This window comes from Erythrolamprus reginae, chromosome 2 (genome assembly GCF_031021105.1).
Source record: "Erythrolamprus reginae isolate rEryReg1 chromosome 2, rEryReg1.hap1, whole genome shotgun sequence".
NCBI lineage: Eukaryota > Metazoa > Chordata > Lepidosauria > Squamata > Dipsadidae > Erythrolamprus > Erythrolamprus reginae.
In genome coordinates this window covers 250,550,778-250,571,842 of record NC_091951.1, presented here as the reverse complement: position 1 = coordinate 250,571,842, position 21,065 = coordinate 250,550,778, and the positions used below count along the sequence as shown (strand labels likewise).

General features: G+C 44.8%; 1 protein-coding gene across 1 annotated transcript in view; it reads right to left on the bottom strand.

Moving 5' to 3' along the window:
• Positions 1 to 707: 707 nt before the first annotated feature.
• Positions 708 to 21,065, bottom strand: part of LOC139159553 (SUN domain-containing protein 3-like) — a 28,823-nt gene continuing 8,465 nt past the window's right edge. The window contains 7 exon segments of the mRNA XM_070736864.1: positions 708 to 866; positions 1,979 to 2,071; positions 2,676 to 2,843; positions 11,457 to 11,477; positions 11,479 to 11,570; positions 12,828 to 12,909; positions 18,923 to 18,925. Coding sequence (XP_070592965.1) covers positions 708 to 866; positions 1,979 to 2,071; positions 2,676 to 2,843; positions 11,457 to 11,477; positions 11,479 to 11,570; positions 12,828 to 12,909; positions 18,923 to 18,925 — 618 coding nt within the window.

The window sequence follows — 21,065 nt, the reverse complement described above, 5'->3', positions numbered from 1 at the left end:
GCTGAAAGGTTGTTCAGTGTGTACAAATCTATGGAGGGTGAGCCTTAGTTGAAAGCTCCTTAACATTTCATGACACTGCTTTTCTTTATACATATTATTTTTCAGTCAACAGAGTGATTCATTAAGACATAATTTTATAACTACATGGATATTTACCCCATTTCTTGATACAGTGATACTTATTGTGTGTATTATTAGTCTTCCACATTAAGGTAATTTTTGTAGGAAATATGACTCATTTATTTGAACTTTTAATATCTCTGTACATTTGCCTCTATGCTGTAATCTGAACTGAAATATTTTATTGGGAGATCACCTCCAGTCACCTCATCTTTTTGAGAGATTGCACAGAATCTACTCATGCTACTCACATTAGTTTAACAACTACACATTACTTTAACAACTACATTACTTTAACAACTACGTTACTTTAACAACTACATTACTTTAACAACAATTCTAACTGAATTTTCAACTGAAATCAACATTAGTTTAACAACTACATTAGTTTAACAACCACTACTTTAACAACAATTCTAATTGAATTTTCAACTGAAATCAAACTGAAACCTGTTAGTCAAATAACTCAACATCATTAGTATATCCTCATGTTTTCTTTCCCATTTTCCCCTGGTGGGAAAATCTGGAGCAAGTTCTAGGTGCTTTTTACACTTGCTCAGTATAAATGTTCATATTCCTGTTTTTCTTTATTTATCTTGGGAGATTTCATCCACTTTCTTGCCCAAATGGTTTATATTGGCCATCCTTCCATGCACCCTGATTCGATAAATGCACGTGTACTCTGGATTTCCCCAGTTGCTCTCCACTTTTATCTTTACATACTGGAACGCCTTCTCTTGTTCATTCTGAAATGTAGATGAGGGAAAAGAACAATCATAATAAAAAGCAATCGAGATGAAGTCATCCTTTTGAATGGCTCTATCGGTTTAATAGAAGAGTGCAAAGCCTATACTGTATATCTATATACAAGAGCCGGGGTGGCGCAGCAGGTAGAATGCTGTACTGCAGGCCACTGAAGCTGATTGTAGATCTGTAGGTCAGCGGTTCAAATCTCATCACCGGCTCAAGGTTGACTCAGGCTTCCATCCTTCCAAGGTGGGTAAAATGAGGACCTGGATTATGGGGACAATATGCTGGCTCTGTTAAAAAGTGCTATTGCTAACATGTTGTAAGCTGAACTGAGTCTAAGGAGAAGGGCGGCATAAAAATCAAATAAATAAATAAAATAAATCTGTAGACCTGTTTCCCAAATGCTGATATAACTGCTTTTGGATTGTTATTCATCAGAAAGAAGATTTATGGTGGGTTTTTTTGTTTTTTGTTTTGCTATGTCCCATTACCTCCCATCGATATATATAGTCCTCAACATATGACCCCAATTGAGCTCAAAATTTATGTTGCTGAGTGAGACCTTTGCTAAGTGAGTTTTGCCCCATTTTACAACTTTTCTTGTCACATTTGTTTAATTAGAAATACATTGTTACTTAACAAATTGTTAAGTGAATCTGGTTTCCCCATTGACTTTGCTTGTCAGAAGGTTGCAAAAGTTAATCACATGGACCCCGAGAAACTGCAGCTGTCCAAAATGTGAGTCAGGTGTCAAGTGTACAAATAGGGGTGCTGCAATGGTTACACGTGTGAAAAAATGGTCATAAATCACTTTCTTCAATGCTACTGAAACTTTGAACAGCCGTTAAGTGAACTGTTGTAAGTCGGGGACTATCTGTATAGTGCCACAGATTATCTAAACTATATTTCCTCAGGAGGAGCTCTGGTTTTCCAGCTCTGGCCTAATCCACTCCTTAAAGTAGTGAATTAAAAGTTGTCTGATTTTTAGTAGATGGGGCAGAAATTGGAGAGATTCTTTCCAAACAACTCGCTCTGACACAGCCCCTTCAGTTTTACTCTATCCTACTTTAGTTTTACCTCTACCCCACTTCTCCCATTTCTAGTTTACCTTCAGCTGGAATGTCTGAATTAATTCCTTCTCGGTATCATACAAAAGAGGAGATCCCAGCAGGATCTCCTCTTTTGTTTCATCATTTAGCCCCTAAAATTAAAAGGAGGGAATCAGTGTAGAAGAGTTGAATGCTGCAGCAGCCCAGAAGGACAACCTGGAAGCAGTTCTTGGCCAACAAAGTCAGGTCAATGCAGAAACCCCCCAAAAAAGAATTTTGAGTCTTGACAAGCAGGCAACCTTTTAGTGGTGAGCGGAATTATTTTATATGAAACGGGCAGAGAGCTACGGAGAGTGGTCACATGATTGTCAAGCTACTCCCACCTGGTGACATGGCAGGCAAGCCACACCCACAAAATAAACCATGCCCACAGTGTGGCAGTAAACATTTTGGCAGCTCATTGCTATATGTTCATAATGCTCCCACCTCCCAGTTTTCCCCAAGAACTTTGAGAGATGAATTGGTCTGAGGGAGTATGACTGGCCTAAACTCTGCTGGCTTTTATACTAAAGGGAGAAATAGAACTCGGAGCACTGATTTCTAATCCTTCATCTTAACCTCGATACCAGAATGGCTCCATATCCTATTTCAGCTCAATATCAAGGGCATAGTAGCCTTGGTGCTTCCTAAATTGCAGTTCTTTTAATGAACCTTAGAGGTAAGATATACGATAAGTTAAAACAGTATTGTACTCACATAAACCAAGAAATCTTTTAAGGCGCTTGTGATTCCTTCCGAAAAAGCTATTGCTTTAGAGATGTGCTGAACTGTAACGGCTGTGAGTCGGACTTTTTCAGGCAGCTTAATTACTACTTGGCCTTCAGATCCTGAGAATGCCCAGCAGTTTCCAGGGTAAACATCCGGCTACAAACAGGAGACCATTCACATAAATAAAATGCTCAAAATTGGAATCACTCTATAATATGTAAATAGATACATTGCTCTGGGGTTAAAATGGTCTATACAAGAGACACCCCCAATTTGGTGGTGGGGTATGTATGCTTGTCGGGTGGTGGGCACTTTTCACTATACACTTGTTTTATGTTATGGGTATCTTAAAATTGTTAAAAATCAATTAAACAAATGAATTCAGGTCTTTCAGATTGATTTGATGTGTGAGTACAATAATTACTGGGGTTTCTCCAGGAGTAGGGTGAACTTTATTGTGAATGTGTGACAAAATTACTTCTGACCTCTAATCTATGTTTTCTCTGGCTTATTAAGAGGTCAGATACACCAGCAAATTAAACTATTAGTGGGTAAATAGAGTTTTGTAATTAAACCAGAATAATATCCCAACTAGTGTAAATTTTCCAATCATTTGAAACCAGGAAAATGTCATTCTTCCCTCATTCCTCCGTTGTAAATGAGGCATTCCCTCTTTCTCATTCTCTTTCTGTCTATCTGCCTTTTAATCTCATTGAGGGGAGTAGTGAAGAGGATGGGCAAGAAAGGACCAGGATCTCCAACATTTTTATTTTTATCCCTCTAGAAATGAAGGGAATGGATGACGAACTGGGAAAAAGGATTACATAAAGTGAGGAGAGTACAAGGTGAAAAGAACAGAGAAAGGGGATGGATGGGATTAAAGAAATATTCCCAGAAGGTTTGCAGATTTTTTTTTTTTAAATTTATGTGTTTGTTTATCAAAACGTGTAAATAATAGCAGGTATTGATATAAACACAAACATAAGTAAAGTAGGTACAGGCAAATAGGACAATAAGGCAGGGATGGTAGGCACAATAGTGTGCTTATGCATACTCCTCACTAATAAACTTATTGTGTGTGTGTGTGTGCATATTGCTCGAAAAAAAAATAAAGGGAACACTCAAATAACACATCCTAGATCTGAATGAATGAAATATTCTCATTGAATAGTTTGTTCTGTACAAAGTTGAATGTGCGCAGCAGCATGTGAAATTGATTGTCAATCAGTGTTGCTTCCCAAGTGGACAGTTTGATTACACAGACGTTTGATTTACTTGGAGTTATATTGTATTCCCTTTATCTTTTTGTACTGTGTGTGTGTGTATATTTATCACCAAGCATTTATCACCAGCAGCCAATGCTTCAGCAAGGGGCCATTTTCTTCCATTCTGAAGCCCAATAATGAAGACTTCTATAGAAATGGGAGAGAATTCTTCTTTTGCTTTCCAACGTCCAGAAAGCATAAATAAGGAGAAACAGTCTACACCAGTGTTTTTCAACCGGTGTGCCGCGGCACACTAGTGTGCCGCGAGACATGGTCAGGTGTGCCGCGAGGCGGTTCCCCCCCCCGCTATTGCCCCCCCCGCCGCCATTGGCACCCTCCCACGGGAGGCCGGCAAAGGTTGCTTTGAAAGTCGGCCCCCTCGCGCCCATGGCTTCTCGTCGCTTCCCCAAAGCACCGTCGCTTCCCCGAAAGCGTGCTCTCATCTCCCTGCCAGCCCGCGGGGGGGCGGGGAGGCGCCAGCAGCAGAAGGGAAGGGAGCCGCGGCCGCCCCTGCCTCCCCACGGTGCCTCCGGCCCACTCGGCCTTTCGGCGCTGCCCCCCGCCTGCCCCCTCTCCTCCACCGCTGTCTCCTGCCTTTCGGCGTGGCTCCTCCTGCACCCGGAACGCAGGAGACAAAAAATGGCCCAACTCTCGTTCTCTCTCCGTTCTCAGCGGAGGCCAGCGAAGGTAATATTCAATGTCGGGAGCGCGCGGGCGGTTGCGCGCGCTCCCTACCCCACTGCTAGCCGCTCGGAATATTCAAAATAAGAAAAACCTTCGCCGGTGAAGGCTTTTCTTATTTTGAATATTCCGAGCGGCTAGCAGGGGGGTAGGGAGCACGCGCAACCGCCCGTGCACTCCCGACATTGAATATCACCTTCGCCAGCCTCCGCTGAGAAGAACGGAGAGAGAATGAGAGTGAGTGACAGCAACAGACAGCAAGATAGAGAGAAAGTGAGAAAGAGAGAGAGAGAAAGGGGGGAGAGAAAGAGATAGCAAGAGAGAGAACAAGAGAGAAAGAGTGTGAGAAAGAAAACAAGAGAGAGAGAGAAAGCAAGAGAGAGAGAGAAAACAAGAGAGAAAGTGAGAAAAAGAGAGAAAGAGGGAGGGAGAGAGAAAGAGAGAGAGAAAGAACAAGAGAGAGAGAGAAAGAAAATAAGAGAGAACGAGAGAGAGAGAAAATAAGAGAAAAAGAGATAGCAAGAGAGAGAGAAAGCAAGAGAGACAGATAGGGAGAGGAAAGGAGAGAGAAATGAGAACAAAAAGGGGAGAAAAAAGGAGAAATGATTGAGGCAGAGAATGAGAGGAGAGAGAAACTAAAGAGAGAGAGAGGGGTGATTCTTGAAGCATATGGTAAAAAGCACCCAAATAATAAGAAATGCCCCCCAGCCCACACCTCTTTTTGAAAAGAATAAAAGAGAAAAAACCCCAGCCCTCAACTGGTTTTGGAAATGGTTCCAGTGTGTATACACACACACACATAAGGGGGGGGAGAGAGACAGGGATGGAAAAAGAGGAGAAGTGAGAGGGAAAAGGAATGAGGGAAAAAGGGAGGAAGAGAGAGAAATGACAAACATGAGAGAGAAAAGGGGGAAAGACAGGAGAAGTACCCAGAAATGAGATATAAATTTGAGTAGGGATGATTGATGATTGACTGTATTTATAAGGGGATGTTACATGGGATTGTATATACGAGGGGGTTATGTGTGTATGTATGTATGTATGTATGTATGTATGTATGTATGTATGTATTTATTTAATTTGTGTCATTTTGGTTGGTGGTGTGCCCCAGGATTTTGTAAATGTAAAAAATGTGCCGCGGCTCAAAAAAGGTTGAAAATCACTGGTCTACACTATAGCAATAGCAATAGTACTTAGATTTATATACCATTCCACCGTGCTTTACAGCACTCTCTGAGATGTTTACAACATTAGCAGCCCCCATTTTTACCAACTTCAGAAAGAAGGAAAACTGACTCAACTTTAAACTGGTGAGGATTGAATTTCTGGCAGTGAGCAGTTACCCTGCAATCCTGCATTCTAACTACTGCGTCATCACAGCTTTTGCCATCATTTAAAATCTTCTTAAATACAGCAACTCAGAACTTCACAAACTATTCCAGATATACATTCAGAAACAACATACAAAGGAGAAGATTTTGTTCTTCTCTGGAATATTCTGTTTTTGAGCTGGAGAGTTTTGTGCATCCCTCCCCAGGGTTGGGCTACTGCCCGGATGGGAGAGAATGCAGTGGAGTAATGAAATTGGAACTCCACCCTACAGCACCCAATTTGCACTAAAAGATGTTGAAAGAAAATGTAGCGCGTCCTGCATAAACCATGCCCACAGTGTGGTAGTAAAAAATTTGGTAGTCCTTCACCCTCCCTCTCCCTGCTCTAAACCAACCGAAATCATATTATTGTAACTTCTGAACTCTGCCTTAGTTTAATGCAATTAAACGCAACAGTTAGTGAAAAGTCTGAGGAGCTTGAGTTTAAACGGTTCCTTTATTCAGCTCTATTCGGAAAGTGACTTCAGCAAGGAACGCGTCTGGCTTTACACAGCACCAGACGCTCCTTTTATACTTTTAGACTTCCCGCCGAAACCCAACTGTCAGAGTCTTAGCCAATCAGAGGCGTCTAAAAAAATTCAACTATTTACATTGCTTTATACATACTCAACACCCCTCCCTCCTTAGTTTAGAAAAAAACAGTTTTACAAAGAAAGCCAGGTGATAAAATCATCCAATCGGCTCAGTCTGCGTGCAATCCTTTCGGACCTGCGCAGATCATTTGAGTCTTGGCAATCGGCCGAAGAGGAGGTCGGCTCGCTAGCGTCTCCACTGGAAGTCCAGTGCCTTGGTTGCGGAAAGGGCCCCAGTGTAGAGTCCGCGGGCACAACGCCGACCCCCGAGGATGCTGGCTCGACATCGCTGGAGGAAGATCGTGGAATTGGTGAGTAGATTTGCGTGTCCATTAAATTTTGTTGTATAGTCCATCCGTTGAAGTCCTCTGTAGAAAGCGAGGGTGAATATCCAAGTTAGTGTTTCGGGCTGTGGTGGCGTTTGGTACAGGTGTGGACTCTTGGCGCCTTCGTAGGTTGTCGATGTGCCTTTTCCACACTCGGCCATCGTCTAAACGCACATAGTATGTCTTTGGCACGGTTTGTTGTAATATTGTCCCTTTTAACCAATTAAGTCCACCATCAAAGTTCTTTGCAAACACATTTTGACCTAAATACAAATTTCTTTCTGGATTTACAACATCATTTTTGCTTTCACAATACATAGGATGGAGTCTATCTATTGGGGTCCTCAGTTTTCTCCTCATCAAAAGTTCAGCAGGGCTTTTTTGAGTGGTAGCATTTGGGGTGATGTGCTGGGTTAATAAGAATTGGTCAAGGTGTTCTTGCACCTCACCTGGTCCTGACCTGCGTAAGGCTTCTTTGGCCACACGCACGTACCTCTCTGCCAACCCATTAGCCCAAGGGGAGTAAGGTGAGATGAGGGCGTGTCTGATGCCTAATTGATCTAAAAATAATTCTATTTGTCTGGCAGTTAACTGGGGACCATTATCTGACACCAATATGTCAGGGCAGCCATGTGTGGCAAAAAGACGGCGCAGGGCTTTAATGGTGGCACTAGTGGTGATGTTGCTCATGGCAATAATTTCTACCCATTTAGAATAAGCATCCACAATTACTAAAAAGTACTGTGGCCCAATTGGGCCTGCAAAATCAATATGAATCCTTGACCATGGTCCCTTTGGTTGTTCCCATTCCATTGGTGTGGTTCTAGGGGGGGGTTGGCCTAGACTCTTGACATGGATCACAAGTGGCTACCCATTTTTCAATCTCTGCATCAATCCCTGGCCACCATAAATGTCCTCTGGCCAAGCTTTTCATTCGCACAATACCAGGGTGCCCCATATGCAATAATTTTAAGACTTTATTCCTTAAGCTGGAGGGAATTATGATCCTGTCTCCCCACAAAAGGCACCCTTTAAGATAAGACAGTTCTAGCCTTTTGTTTCTGAACTCTTTTAAACAATCCCCCTGGTTTTCGTTAGGCCATCCCTTTAATACACAGTTGACTACTTTCTGTAACTCTGGGTCTTGTCTTGTGTGATCAGCTACCTCTCTAGCGGTTGTTATTGGGTTCTCTTCTAATTCTAAGATTAATACATCTGCAGCTGGGGCTGGGTCCTCTACTGCTATGGTCATGGGGCATCTACTCAGCCCATCTGCGTGATTAATTTCTTTTCCTCCCTTATGTTTAAGTTCATAATTATAACCTGCTAAAAATATAGCCCATCTTATTAAGCGTGGTGACATAAATGGAGGTGTGGGTTTATTTGGTGCTAAAAGTCCTAATAAAGGTTTATGGTCTGTTATTAACTCAAATTTGCAGCCAAAAATATAATTGTGGAATTTCTTAACCCTAGCTACTAGGGCTAAAGCTTCCTTGTCTAATTGGCTATAGTTGCGCTCTGCGCTAGACAATGTTCTAGAGAAATAAGCTATCGGGGCTTCCATGTCATTTGGCAAACATGTGCCAAAACAGCACCCACACCATACGGTGAGGCATCGCACGTTAATCTTACTGGTAGCAAGGTGCTCTATTGGACCACTACACTGTTTGATGTTAAAAGGTTTTTTATTTGTGCAAAAGCTTCGCTCTCAGTTTTCCCCCAGGTCCAAGGTGTTCCCTTCTGTAGCAATTTCTGGAGAGGCTCGGCTGCTGTTGCTTTCTGTTTTAAAAAAACAGAATAGAAATTTAGAAGGCCCAAAAATGCCTGTAATTCAGTTTTGTTCTGTGGCTCTGGGGCTTCTCTAATGGCCTTTATCTTATCAGGTGTTGGATGGATGCCTTCTCCATCAATTCTATAACCTAAAAACTCCACACTGTGGGTACCCCATACACATTTATCTGCCCTGATTCTAAGGCCCTTTTGCTGTAGTCGTTTTAAAACCTCCCTAATTCTCTGGTTTATTTGTAGTTGACATTCCCCTGAAATTAAGATGTCGTCAAAATATGGTATTGCGCCTTTTATTCCTGCTAGTAGCCTCTCCATTAAACTCTGGAAGATTCCCAGGGCTACGCTCACTCCGAACTGCAACCTTGTGCATTTAAATGCACCCCTGTGTGTGACTATTGTTTGTGCGAGGGCGGTTGGTTCATCGACTGGCAATTGCTGATAAGCCTGCGCCAAATCGATTTTAGCAAATACTTTCCCTTCCCCCAGGGAATGAAGCAATTGTTGGACCACTGGAATAGGGTAAGGATGGTGTTGTAAGGCTTTATTAAGAGTGGACTTATAGTCAGCACAAACTCTTAATGAGCCATCAGGTTTTAAAGGGGTAACTATGGGGGTTTCCCAAGGAGCCTGGTCAACAGGGACCAAGATGCCCTGTCCTATTAGTTTATCCAGTTGTTGGTCCAGTTTTGGAAGTAGTGGTAGGGGAACTCTACGAGGTTTAAGCCGTACAGGGGGAACTTTGGGGTCTAAGGAAAAAGATATAGGTGGGCCATTGTAAGAGCCCAAGGTGGAGCTAAATACATCAGGAAATTCTTGTAGTAAGTTAGGAATCCCTTGGTCACTCACATTATGAATACCAGTAATTACAATCCCAAGGGGAGCCATCCACTGTAACCCCAAAAGGGAGTGCCTGGCTCCCGACACCACAATCAATGGTAGCATACAGTTAACAGTTTTAAACAGTATAGGTACATCAATTTTTCCCATAACAGGAATAATTCCCCCTTGAAAATCCTTAATTACTAGAGCAGTTGGCTTTAAAGCAGCCTGGGTAAGATGAGGCATATATAACTTTAGTTTTTCCCAAGGCATGATGGTAAATCTAGACCCCGTGTCTAGTTCCATCTGGCATGGCTTCTTGTTAAGGAGCAGTGAAATCACAATTTTGTTCGAGCCTTTAGTTACCGTGCTATTAATTGAATGATCAGAGTTACCTCGTGCGTAGTCTCGGTTGGTGTTTGCGTTGTTTCTGCGTCCTGGAAAATGATGATTGCGGTTGTCGCGCGGCTGGCCAGGCTGACCCTTAGGACAAAGAGGACGCTGGGCAGAGAAGGAGTCTTCTGGCATGGGGGCTCTGCAGGCTTCTGCGATGTGCCCTCGTTGGTCGCATCGGCGGCAAATGGAATCCCGGAAAGGGCATTTCAGGCACGGATGGTTCCTCGGCAGCCGGAGCAGGGAAAGATGGGACGAGGTTGTCTCGGTGGCCTCGCAGTGTCATGTTTGAGCAGGAAACAGTTGTCTTCACTGTTGGCTGGTAGACTTTGCTCGTCTGATGACTTGGATTGGGAAGGTTGAGTGTCGATCTTCGCGACGACTTCCTTCTTGTCATTTTGCTTGAGTTCTTTGGCGGCAGCTTCAGAGATTTCAGCTGTTTGAGCCGTCTTGATTACGGTTTGCAGGGAAGGCTCATCTTCTGTTAGGAGCTTATTTCTTACGGCTGCATTTCTCATGCCGAAGATCAAGGCGTCAAAGAGCTGGGCTTCTGGGTTGTCAAATTTGCACTTTGACAAGACGGTGTGAAGACGGGTGGCATATTGGTTGATAGATTCGGTGTTGAGCTGGCTCATTCTGGAGAATTCATGCCGGAAAACGATGGCCAGTTTTGTAGGTTGGAAGTGGGCAGCGAGCTTGGTTTTCAAGGCATCCCAAGTCACGGAGTTCGCCGGCAACGGGTCTGTCAGAGTCTGGGCAAGATCGTATATCTCTGAGCCGCAATAATTCAGGAATATTGCTCTCTTCATGTCGCTGTCGGCGTCCTTCATGCCCGCAGCTTTTAGGAATATGTCGAATTTTGAGATGTAGTTATCCCAAGTAGATTTTTCTGGGTCGAAGAAGTCAGGAGCTCTTCCGACAGGTAGGTTGTCCATGGTGGAGATCTCAGGTTCGACCGTCCGACGTCGCCAGTGAAAAGTCTGAGGCAGCTCGAGTTTAAACGGTTCTTTTATTCAGCTCTATTCGGAAAGTGACTTCAGCAAGGAACACGTCTGGCTTTACACAGCACCAGACGCTCCTTTTATACTTTTATACTTCCCGCCAAAACCCAACTGTCAGCGTCTTAGCCAATCAGAGGCGTCTAACAAAATTCAACTATTTACATTGCTTTGTACATACTCAACAGTTAGATTTTCAAATCAGAACAAAATAGGCCGTGAAGAACTGCAGAAAAAGTTTGCAGAGCCATTCACAAATATGTGCCTCCTTTAATTTTAAGGAAAGCACTGAGCTTTCCTTAAAATTAAATGAAGTCAGATTTTATCAACATTTCGATCTGGAATACAAGATCTCTAGGAAATCCAAGGGCTATAGTGTAGGCTAGATTGAGAAGTTAAAGAAAACACCCAGAAGAAAATAATGACATGTATATAGTTATGTGATAGAAACTGGACTCGGGGCAGTACTATTTTTCTAGCTGAGAAATTGTACTATTCTTCTGAATTAACTAATAGCAATCATAGAAATACTGCACCTGTAAAATAGTTTCAGGGGGGGTTGGCTGAAGAGATAAATGGAAACCAACAGTTTTCCTGGTGCAAAAAATCGAAAGACTTAGATGTCCTGTCTTTATCAATCGTGGCTCCTAGATAGACAGACAGATGATTATGTAACCTCAAGTTGTTTTCTATTTCTAGTGAACATTTAGATGTATTTTCTTATGACAGATGTTTTTTAAAGTCTAGAATGAGTAGAGTAAAATATAAAGAGATTTCTTATCAGAAATTACATTCATTCACATGTAATTTCCCAATATTTATTTATTTATTTATTTATTTATTTATTTATTTATTTATTTATTTATTTATTTATTTATTATTTGGATTTGTATGCCGCCCGTCTCCGAAGACTCGGGGCGGCTCACAACACGTGGAACAAATCATAAATAATCCAACTAAATTTAAAATATTTGAAAATTTAAAAAACCCCATATACTACTAGACACACACACAAGTATACCATGTATAAATTAAACATGCCCAGGTGGAGATGTTTCAGTTCCCCCATGCCTGACGGCAAAGGTGGGTTTTAAGGAGTTTACGGAAGGCAGGAAGAGTAGGGGCAGTTCTAATCTCCGGGGGGAGTTGGTTCCAGAGGGCCGGTGCCGCCACAGAGAAGGCTCTTCCCCTGGGGCCCGCCAACCGACATTGTTTAGTTGACGGGACCCGGAGAAGGCCCACTCTGTGGGACCTAATCGGTCGCTGGGATTCGTGCGGCAGGAGGCGGTCTCGGAGATATTCTGGTCCAGTGCCATGAAGGGCTTTATAGGTCATAACCAACACTTTGAATTGTGACCGGAAACTGATCGGCAGCCAATGCAGACTGAGGAGTGATGGTGAAACATGGGCATACCTAGGTAAGCCCATGACTGCTCTCGCAGCTGCATTCTGCACGATCTGAAGTTTCCAAACACTTTTCAAAGGTAGCCCCAATATTAGTTCCCGCGTAGTCTCCATGTAGATAGATGATACTTTTATAAAGGCTAGAATAAGTACAGAATAAAATATAAAGAAACTTTTCATCAGAAATTAAATTCACTCATATATACTGTAATTATCCAATAGTAATTCATCTTTTGTAGAGTTTAGTGTAGAAAGAGAAAAATCTGTCAGATATGATTTCAAATCACTTTCTTATTTCCCCCCCCCCCCCCAAGCTTCAGTTCAGGGATTTAAATGTGATGCGCATTAAACATTTAAATCAACCGAAGCTTTCAGATACTTCTCAAGGGCAACCAGGTTCTCAAGATCCAGAACTGGGTGTAACTACTGCACAACTCGCAGTTTATGCAAAGACACTCCTGGCTGTGAGTTGCAAACCCAAAGCCACTCCATCTTTCAGGACATTGACTTTTGAGCCCAGTCAGCCTTCTGTATATCGTCTTCAAAAATCTTCTTAAAAGCCAAATGGAGCATATCAATCATTTCCTGCAAAGGATAAGAAAAATGCACCAGGGAAATGTTTTATACAAATATCAGTTACATACGTTAGACATCGTAAATTATAAATATAACCATAGACTTAATTCCAACTGTTAGCAACAGATACACAAATATGGGCAATAAAGCATCATGTCAAAAAAGCCAAAATTTGCCAATTCGGCAAATGGTTTGTTTCTCAAGTTTGCTGAGTAAAGACAGGAAATAAATGTGCCCAAATGAATAGCCCATAAAGGAATATTAACTGGTATCTAATAATATTTTTCTATCAGATTTTAGCTAAGGAGGAATGGTTGCTGGTGCTTAAAACAGTGTGTACCACGATTCTTTTAGATAGCATTAAGATGTTTTCATATGTCATTTAGGTATGTGAAAAGATGATGCCTATGAAGCATACACTATAGCCAGCCCTGGGACACAGGCATTTGGGGGCTAATGTCAAAAGACGAAAATTTATATCAGTGCAGAAATCCCTATGCAATACTCATGCTTTTTAGACATAAAGGCTGGAACTTCTGTGGAGAAGAAAAGTATGTAGAAAGGAGAGGTGATTTAATAATTCTTAGACTCATCAAACAATCCAGACAGACTATCTCATGTAGCAGGTTGGAGATGTACAAATTTCCTTTAAAATTTTGGTAAAGGGTAATCCCATAATTTACTATGTTATTTAATTTCTATACCACTCAACTCTCCAAAAGGAGTAATTGTTTTGTCTTCACCATAAAGATTTAAAACATACTAGAACACCTTTTATTATAAGCATCTCTATCATGAGCAGTGGGAAACCTATGACTAGGGCAGTGGTGGCGAACCTTTTAGAGACTGCAAGCCAAAACCCACTTGTCGCAAAGTGCCAACAAGGCAATTTAACCTGAATTCTGAGGTTTTACTACCTAAAATGATAAAGGCAGAGTTCAGCTAATTGTTCTATGAAAAATGTGATAAATGCACTTTTATGCCCCTTCATTTTTTCTGCTTTTGAAATATTATGCCCAATAACAATAAAAAAGAAAAACTTTTGTAATATCATTTTTCTTTTTCTCCTTCCCTTTCTGTTTTTCTCTCTCTTTCCTTGCCTCTCTTCCCCTTTCCCTTCCTTTCTGCCTTTTTCTTTCTCTTCCTCTTTCCCTCCCTCTCTGCCTCTGCTTCTCTCTTTCTCACCCTGTTTCCATCCCTCTGTTTCTCTCTCTCCTTCCCTCCCTCTCTCTCTCATTGCCTTCATCTGTTTCTCCACCCCTCCAAAACTGGTGCTGGGTGGTGGGAATCTGGAGGCTGATGACCCTAGGAGCAGTGCACCGAAGTTCAGCTGGCTGGCAGGGAGGCATGGCACCCCAACGCAGGCAGCTCTGCAGGAAAAGAGCTATTGTACTTACCTGAATGGTCTTCTCAATGCGCTTCGTGGAGAGTCCAACGTGGGGTATACTCTAGTTTTATTGGTAGGGACTGAGTTTGAATTTAAATAATTAATTCTGTCCTGCCCCCTGCTTGCCCAGAGGGTTCAGTTTTAAAACGAAGGCATAGACATATATTCTTTATATAAAAAAACTTTATTTGTTACAGGAAAAAACCAGAACTATAAAAAGGAACTGCAACCCTGGGCAAGAACAAGGCCGGGTGGGTTTTGGACTCTCCACGCAGCGCATTGAGAAGACCGTTCAGGTAAGTACAACGGCTCTTCTCCAATGCGCTGCTTAGGAGAGTCTAACGTGGGATATACCCAAGCTAAGGAGACAGGGAGGGATTAGGCCTGGTCAGGGGAGCAGAAGCGGCACACACTCATTGAAGAATTCTCCTGCTAAAAGCTGCTTCTGCAGAGGCAAAGACATCGAGGCGGTAATGTCTAATGAACGTTGTTGGGGACGACCACGTGGCTGCGCGACAAATATCCTCCACTGATGCCTATGTGTTCCAGGCGGCGGATGTGGCCGCACTTCTGGTGGAGTGCGCTGTAATCCCTTGTGGTACCTGCTGGGACCGTGCAATATATGCTTCCGCTATGCAAGATCTTATCCATCGTCCAATTGTTTGGGAGGAGACCTTGAGTCCCTGAGTGGCCGGGAGGAAGGAGACGAACAAGTCTTCAGATTTTCTAATCGGTTGTGTCCTACGAATGTACAGTTTGAGGGCTCGCCGGACATCTAGTTTATGCCAGCAGTGTTCCTGAGGATGAGCGGCTTGGGCGCAGAAATCTCGTGAAATGGTGTGTTGACCTTCGGTAGAAACGCCTGGTCCAGTCGCAGAACCACTCTATCTTGATGGAAAATGCATAAATACTGCAGTACTGAGAAGGCTGATAATTCCGACACCCTTCTGCTGAAGTAATTGCTACCAGAAGAGCGGTCTTAAATGAGAGTATGCGAAGTGGAACTGAGCGCATTGGTTCAAAGGGCGGGCCAGTTAATGCCCGAAGGACCAGTGGGAGGTCCCAGGTGGGATACCTGTGCACCACCTGTAGTCTGATGTTAGTAGCACCGCGGAGGAAGTCTCGAATGTAGGGGTGGTGATATAGTGACCTCAAATTCTCCAGGCGAAGTACTGTGGACAATGCTGCTACCTGCCGGCGGAGGGTGTTCGGTGCTAGTCCTTTTTCGAACCCTGCCTGGAGGAAGGACAAGATCTGTTCTAAGGACTCTTGCAATGTGTCCAGATTCTTTAAAGTACAGAAGGTAATATGCTGACCAAGTAGAGTCGTAAATCCTGGTCGTTGAAGACCGCCGGGCTGCCTGGATAGTTCCTATTACCATATCAGGTAGGGAGAGTGCTCTCAATCGGCACCCCTCAAGTACCAGACGGTGAGGTGCCACCATTGAGGGTCTGGGTGGTGAACTGACCCCTGGGTGAGGAATACCTGACTTTCCGGAATCCGCCATGGTCTGGAGACCGATAGATCTTGTAAGTCTGAGAACCACGGGCGGCGTGGCCAGTGTGGCACTACCAGCAGAATCTCTGCCCTTTCCGCCAGCAGATTGTTCACTACCCTTGGGATGAGTGCCGTCGGGGGAAAGGCATAAAGAAGCCCTTCCGGTCAGGGGGAGTGTAGGGCATTGACACCTTCCGCTCCTGTGGATGGGAAGCATGAGAAGAAGCGGGGGAGCTGTGCATTGTCCTGGGTGGCAAACAGATCCACCTGTGGCGTGCCGAACCGTAGACAGATGTCCTGGAATATGTTCGGGTCCAGCCGCCATTCCGCTGGATCTAATGTTGCCCGGCTCAACCAATCCACTTGTGTGTTTAGAGTCCCTGCTATGTGCTCCGCCCACAAGGACTGCAGTTGTTGTTCCGCCCAGGAAACTAGTGTCTATACTTCCTTCATGAGGCATTGTGATTTTGTGCCTACTTGATGGTTTATATATGCCCAGGTGGCCACATTGTTTGTGAGGATGAGGACTGGGCGGCCTGCCACCCGGGGAAGGAACTGGCGTAGGGCTAGCGATACCGCCCTTAACTCCAAGAAGTTGATGCTGTTGTTGGCAAGCTCTTCCAGAGTCCAGGTGCCCTGGGCTATTTGGTGTGCCGTGTGTGCCCCCCGGCCTGAGAGGCTCACGTCGGTTGTCACAGTGATGGACATCTGTTCCTTGAAGCAGGTGCCCTGGTGGATAGCTGATGTTGTCCACCATTGAAGGAAGTGGCGGACCCTGGGTGGTAATCAAACCAGCTTGCTGGTGTGACTGTTTTTGTTCTTCTGAAATGGCAGGAGGAACCATTGTAGTTGTCGTGTGTGTAGTCTTGTCCAGGGGACCACGTCGATACATGATACAAACATGCCCAGTAGCCTGGATATTAAGGCCAGTGGTACTTTGTGGTCGTGACGTACTGATTGTACTGTCTCTACTAGGGATGCTTGATGGTCTGGTGATGGGAAGACGTGGCAACTGACCGTATCTATGATTGTGCTGAGATGACGAAGCGATGTTGTAGGTGTCAGGTGACTCTTCACAAGATTTATTGAGAATCCATGCGCCTGTAGGGACCGGATGGATAGATCGACCTGTGCTTGTTTGGGCGACCTGGATAGAATAATGACGTCGTCTAAGTAGGCTTGGAGTCTTATGGACTGGAGGCGTAAGTCTGCCATTACGACATCTAGCAACTTGGTAAATGTCCTGGGTGCTGAGGATAGCCCGAAGGGCATGGCCCAGTATTGGAAGTGGGCACCTCCCAGGTAAAACCGTAGGTATCTCCTGTGGTTCGGGTGGATTGGTACATAGAAATATGCCTCCTGTAATTCTATGGAGGTGAGGAGGTCGTGCTGACGGATGCAAGCTAGGATGGATTTGAGTGACTGCATCTTGAACTTGCGGTACTTTACATAAATGTTCAGTTGCTTTAGATTGAGGTTGAAACGATGTCCCCCTGAATTTTTGGGCACTAGGAAGATGTGTGAATAAAATCCCTTTCCCTCCTGGTCCAGAGAGGTACCGGTTCGATGGCCGCGATGTCCAGCAGGTGTTGGACTTCTTGTTCGAGTAGGTCCCTTTCTGCTCTGTTGGCAGGGATGGGGCATCTGAAGAACCGGTTGGGCGGGAGGGCAAGGAATTCTAGACGCAGTACTGATTGGATGGTGTTTATGGCCCAGCAATCTGAGGATGTCTCTTCCCATTGCGTGGAGAACACTTGAAGTTTTCCTCCAATGGGAGCATCTGTGGATGAGTCATTTGGATTTCCGAAAGTTTCTGGAGGGTTGACCCCTAAACGGGCATTTAGGTTGGATGTATGAACGGTACCACACCGCATTCCTGTCTGTAAAGGGCAGTCTATCCTGTCGATAGTAGCCTTGGCCATAGGTTCTCTGGGCTTGCGCAAAGGTAGAGGCTGTAGTGGTGTCGTAACGAAAAGTCTGTCTGCGGGAATATGGTGCTAGTCTTCTATCAGGACGCCTATAAACCTTAGGGAGGACCTTGCGTTTGTCTTTTTCCTCAACCAATACTGAGTCTAATGACTCATCAAATAGTTTCTCCCCGCTGAAGGGAGCTGCCGCAAGATGCCATTTAGATCTTGCATCAGCGTGCCAGCTTTTGAGCCAGAGAAGGCGGCATGAGGACATAGTGGCCGCCATGGAACGTGCAGCGAACTTAGCGGAGTTCAATGTTGCGTCCACGGAAAACTCCGCTGCAGCGAGAAGCTTAGTTAATTCCTGACGGAGTCTAGCGTCCTCTGGGCCCAGTCTGGATTGCATTTCTTTAATCCAAACAATGGATGTGCGTTTAAAAAATGAAGCTGTATGGGGAGCCCGCAATGCCCATGCTGCTGACTGATGTGACTTGCGGATGAGGGTTTCTGCTTTGCGGTCGTCCGGCTTCAGGCCTTCCATGTCTGCTGGGACTACAGCATTGGAAACAAGATTGGCAACCAGTTGATCCACAGGGGGGATCTGTAGCAATCCTTCAATGTTTGGGCCAAACCCATAGAACTTCTTTTTGATGGAGGAAGGGCCTGCGGCCGCTGTAGAGTTCTCCCACGGGTGTTTTATATTATCGATGAAAATTGAAGACGAGGGGATGAAGTCGGATTCCTTTTCTGGTTCAGTAAAAAGTCCTGCAGTAGGGTCCAGCTCTACTGATGGGTCGGTAGGCTTGGTAGTGGAACCCAGACTAACTGTGGTCTTTGCTTTGTGCAAAAGGGTTTTGAACAGTGCGGCTTTAAACAAGCCGGTAAAAACTGGTCGTTCAGTAAATGTCTCTTCATCCTCAGAGAACTCATCCTCTGCCCCACTTCCCTCATCATGTGACGGGGGCTGAGCCCCCAGCGAGTCCTGGTAGGTGTAGTGGGCATTAGCCATGGGCCATATCTCTGGTTGCTGGCTCTTGGTAGGCATAGGAGGTTGCTGCTGGACGCCCGTGGCGATGCCCTACGAGTATGCGTTGGCAATCATGTCCTGCACCATTGGGGAGAGGTGATGCCAAGCGTCAAGGCCCGACTGCAGGCCTGCAGCCATGGGGGTGAAGGAGGCAGATGGCACCGGCTTTGAATTTGCCAGAGGTGGAGACTGCAACCCCACATCCTGTCCCGGGGTTGTTGTGCGAGCTGAGGCACCGAGCAGGGGGAGTGTCTCCCCACGTTCAGGAGACCAGTCTTTGTCTGCGTTTGCAGGGGCAGGTTCTGGTATATCCATGGCATTAGCTGTGGGTTGGGGAGGCATACCCATTTGAGAGGGTGGGAGGCTCCAAGGCTGTTGAAATTGATTGTAAGGCAGAGTCCAGGTCTGCTTCTGAGCCTGCTCCATCATTTTTTCCAGAGCTTTAATCCTCTTTTCAGTCTCTTTAGCAGATGCAGAAGACTGGGAGGATTTGGACTTTGGCTTAGTGGAAGGTGCCTTGTCCTTGGGCTTAACCACAGCTGGGGGTGGTGCAATGTCTTCTGCCCCTTGTTGGTGTTCTTTAGTCTCAGCCATTGAAGCAGTTAGAGCTTCCAGTCCCGCACCGCCAACAACAAGCCACCAGGTGGCAGCCTACACTAGAGAGACAGGCTTCTCAAGGCACACAGAAAAAACGCCGGTGTTTTGCTGCTGAAACAGCCTGTAACGTGAGCCCCAGCAGCTGTTTAAACTTCGTGGCAGCTAGTAGTGAAGGAGAAAAAAAAATTCTGGAAGCCTGGATTCCTTTTAAAAGGTTTCCGGCGGCTCGTGCATGCGCCCACTAGTAACCTGGTTACTATGGGGCTTTTAAAATGGCGGCCCCCAGGCTGACGAGGGGGACGCCATTAGCGAGGTCAAGAAAAGGGCTTGGGAGCGCCGAACATCTGATTAGCACGGCGAGCTGCGGCACGAAATACAAACTCTGAAGAGTCAGCCTTAAGAAAGGACTTTGGAGGAGCTGGTTTCAGGTGCAGCGGAGAGACGGACCCTCGCGGCATCCTCGGTAAGTCGGGGGCTCAAACGGGCATTTTGGGGGTTGGCAATGTCCACTGAGGACAGAGGCCAGCCTGAAGTGACCAGCAATTTAACCTCCGTGAGCCTGGCCCTGGAGGGCTAGGCTCCTTGCCCATTAAAATTCATTTAATCTCCTGGGTTGTATGTGCTGAGGAAAGGGACCCATATGAGCAATCCAGGCGGTTCTTGCTGGCGGACCAGTTAACCAGCCAAAGGTATACAATTATATAATTAAAAATTAACTTACCTTATATTGTTTAGGAGAGTCCAACATGGTGGAAGTCAGTCGGAGAGGATAAAAATAATGTCCCTACTCTAAGACTGAGTTTTAAAACTGAGCCCTCTGCGGCAAGCAGGGGGCAGGACAGAATTAATTATTTAAATTCAAACTCAGTCCCTACCAATAAGACTAGAGTATAACCCACGTTGGACTCTCCTAAGCAGCGCATTGGAGAAGCAACTGACATCCGGAAGGTCAGAAGGAGCCTAGACCAGGGGTAGGCAAAGTTGTCTCTTCTATGACTTTTTTACTTCAACTCCCAGAATTCCTGAGCCAATCATGCTAGCTCAGGAATTCTGGGAGTTGAAGTCCACATGTCATACAAGAGCCAACTTTACCTACCCCTGGCCTAGACGATCCAGGGTTGCATTGTGGCTCTGTGTCGTAATGAATTTCAGGAGGAGGAGGACCCCATCTCCTCCATTGGGAAACACCTGAGCTATGATGGTGAATCTATAGCATCATGCGAGAGGTGGCATGCAGAGCCCTCTCTGTGGGCATGTGCGTCATCACCCCAGCCTAGCTCCATCGCATTTCTTTGTCGGTTTCATTTTCAGGGAAACAAAAGTTTGTAGGACTAAAAAAAAATTTCACTCAATCAATTCCAACTTTGTGAGATCTTCTCCTTTCATGAGAAGTTGGAATTGATTGAGTGAATTTTTTTTTTAGTCCCACAAACTTTTGTTTCCCTGAAAATGAAACTGATGAAGAAATGTGATGGAGCTAGGCTGGAGTGATGACGCACATTCCCACAGAGAGGGCTCTGCATGCCACCTCTCACGTGATGCTATAGATTCACCACCATAGGTCTAGGATTGTCCAAACTTTTCCACTGGTTGATTGTTCTCCCTGTTGGGAAATTTCTCCTTGGTTCTTGGTTGCTTTTTCCCTTGATTAGTTTCCATCCATTGTTTCTTGTTTTGCCTTCAGGTGCTTTGGAAAACAGGTTGATGCTCTCTGCTCTCTGCAGTCCTTCAAATATTGGAACACTGC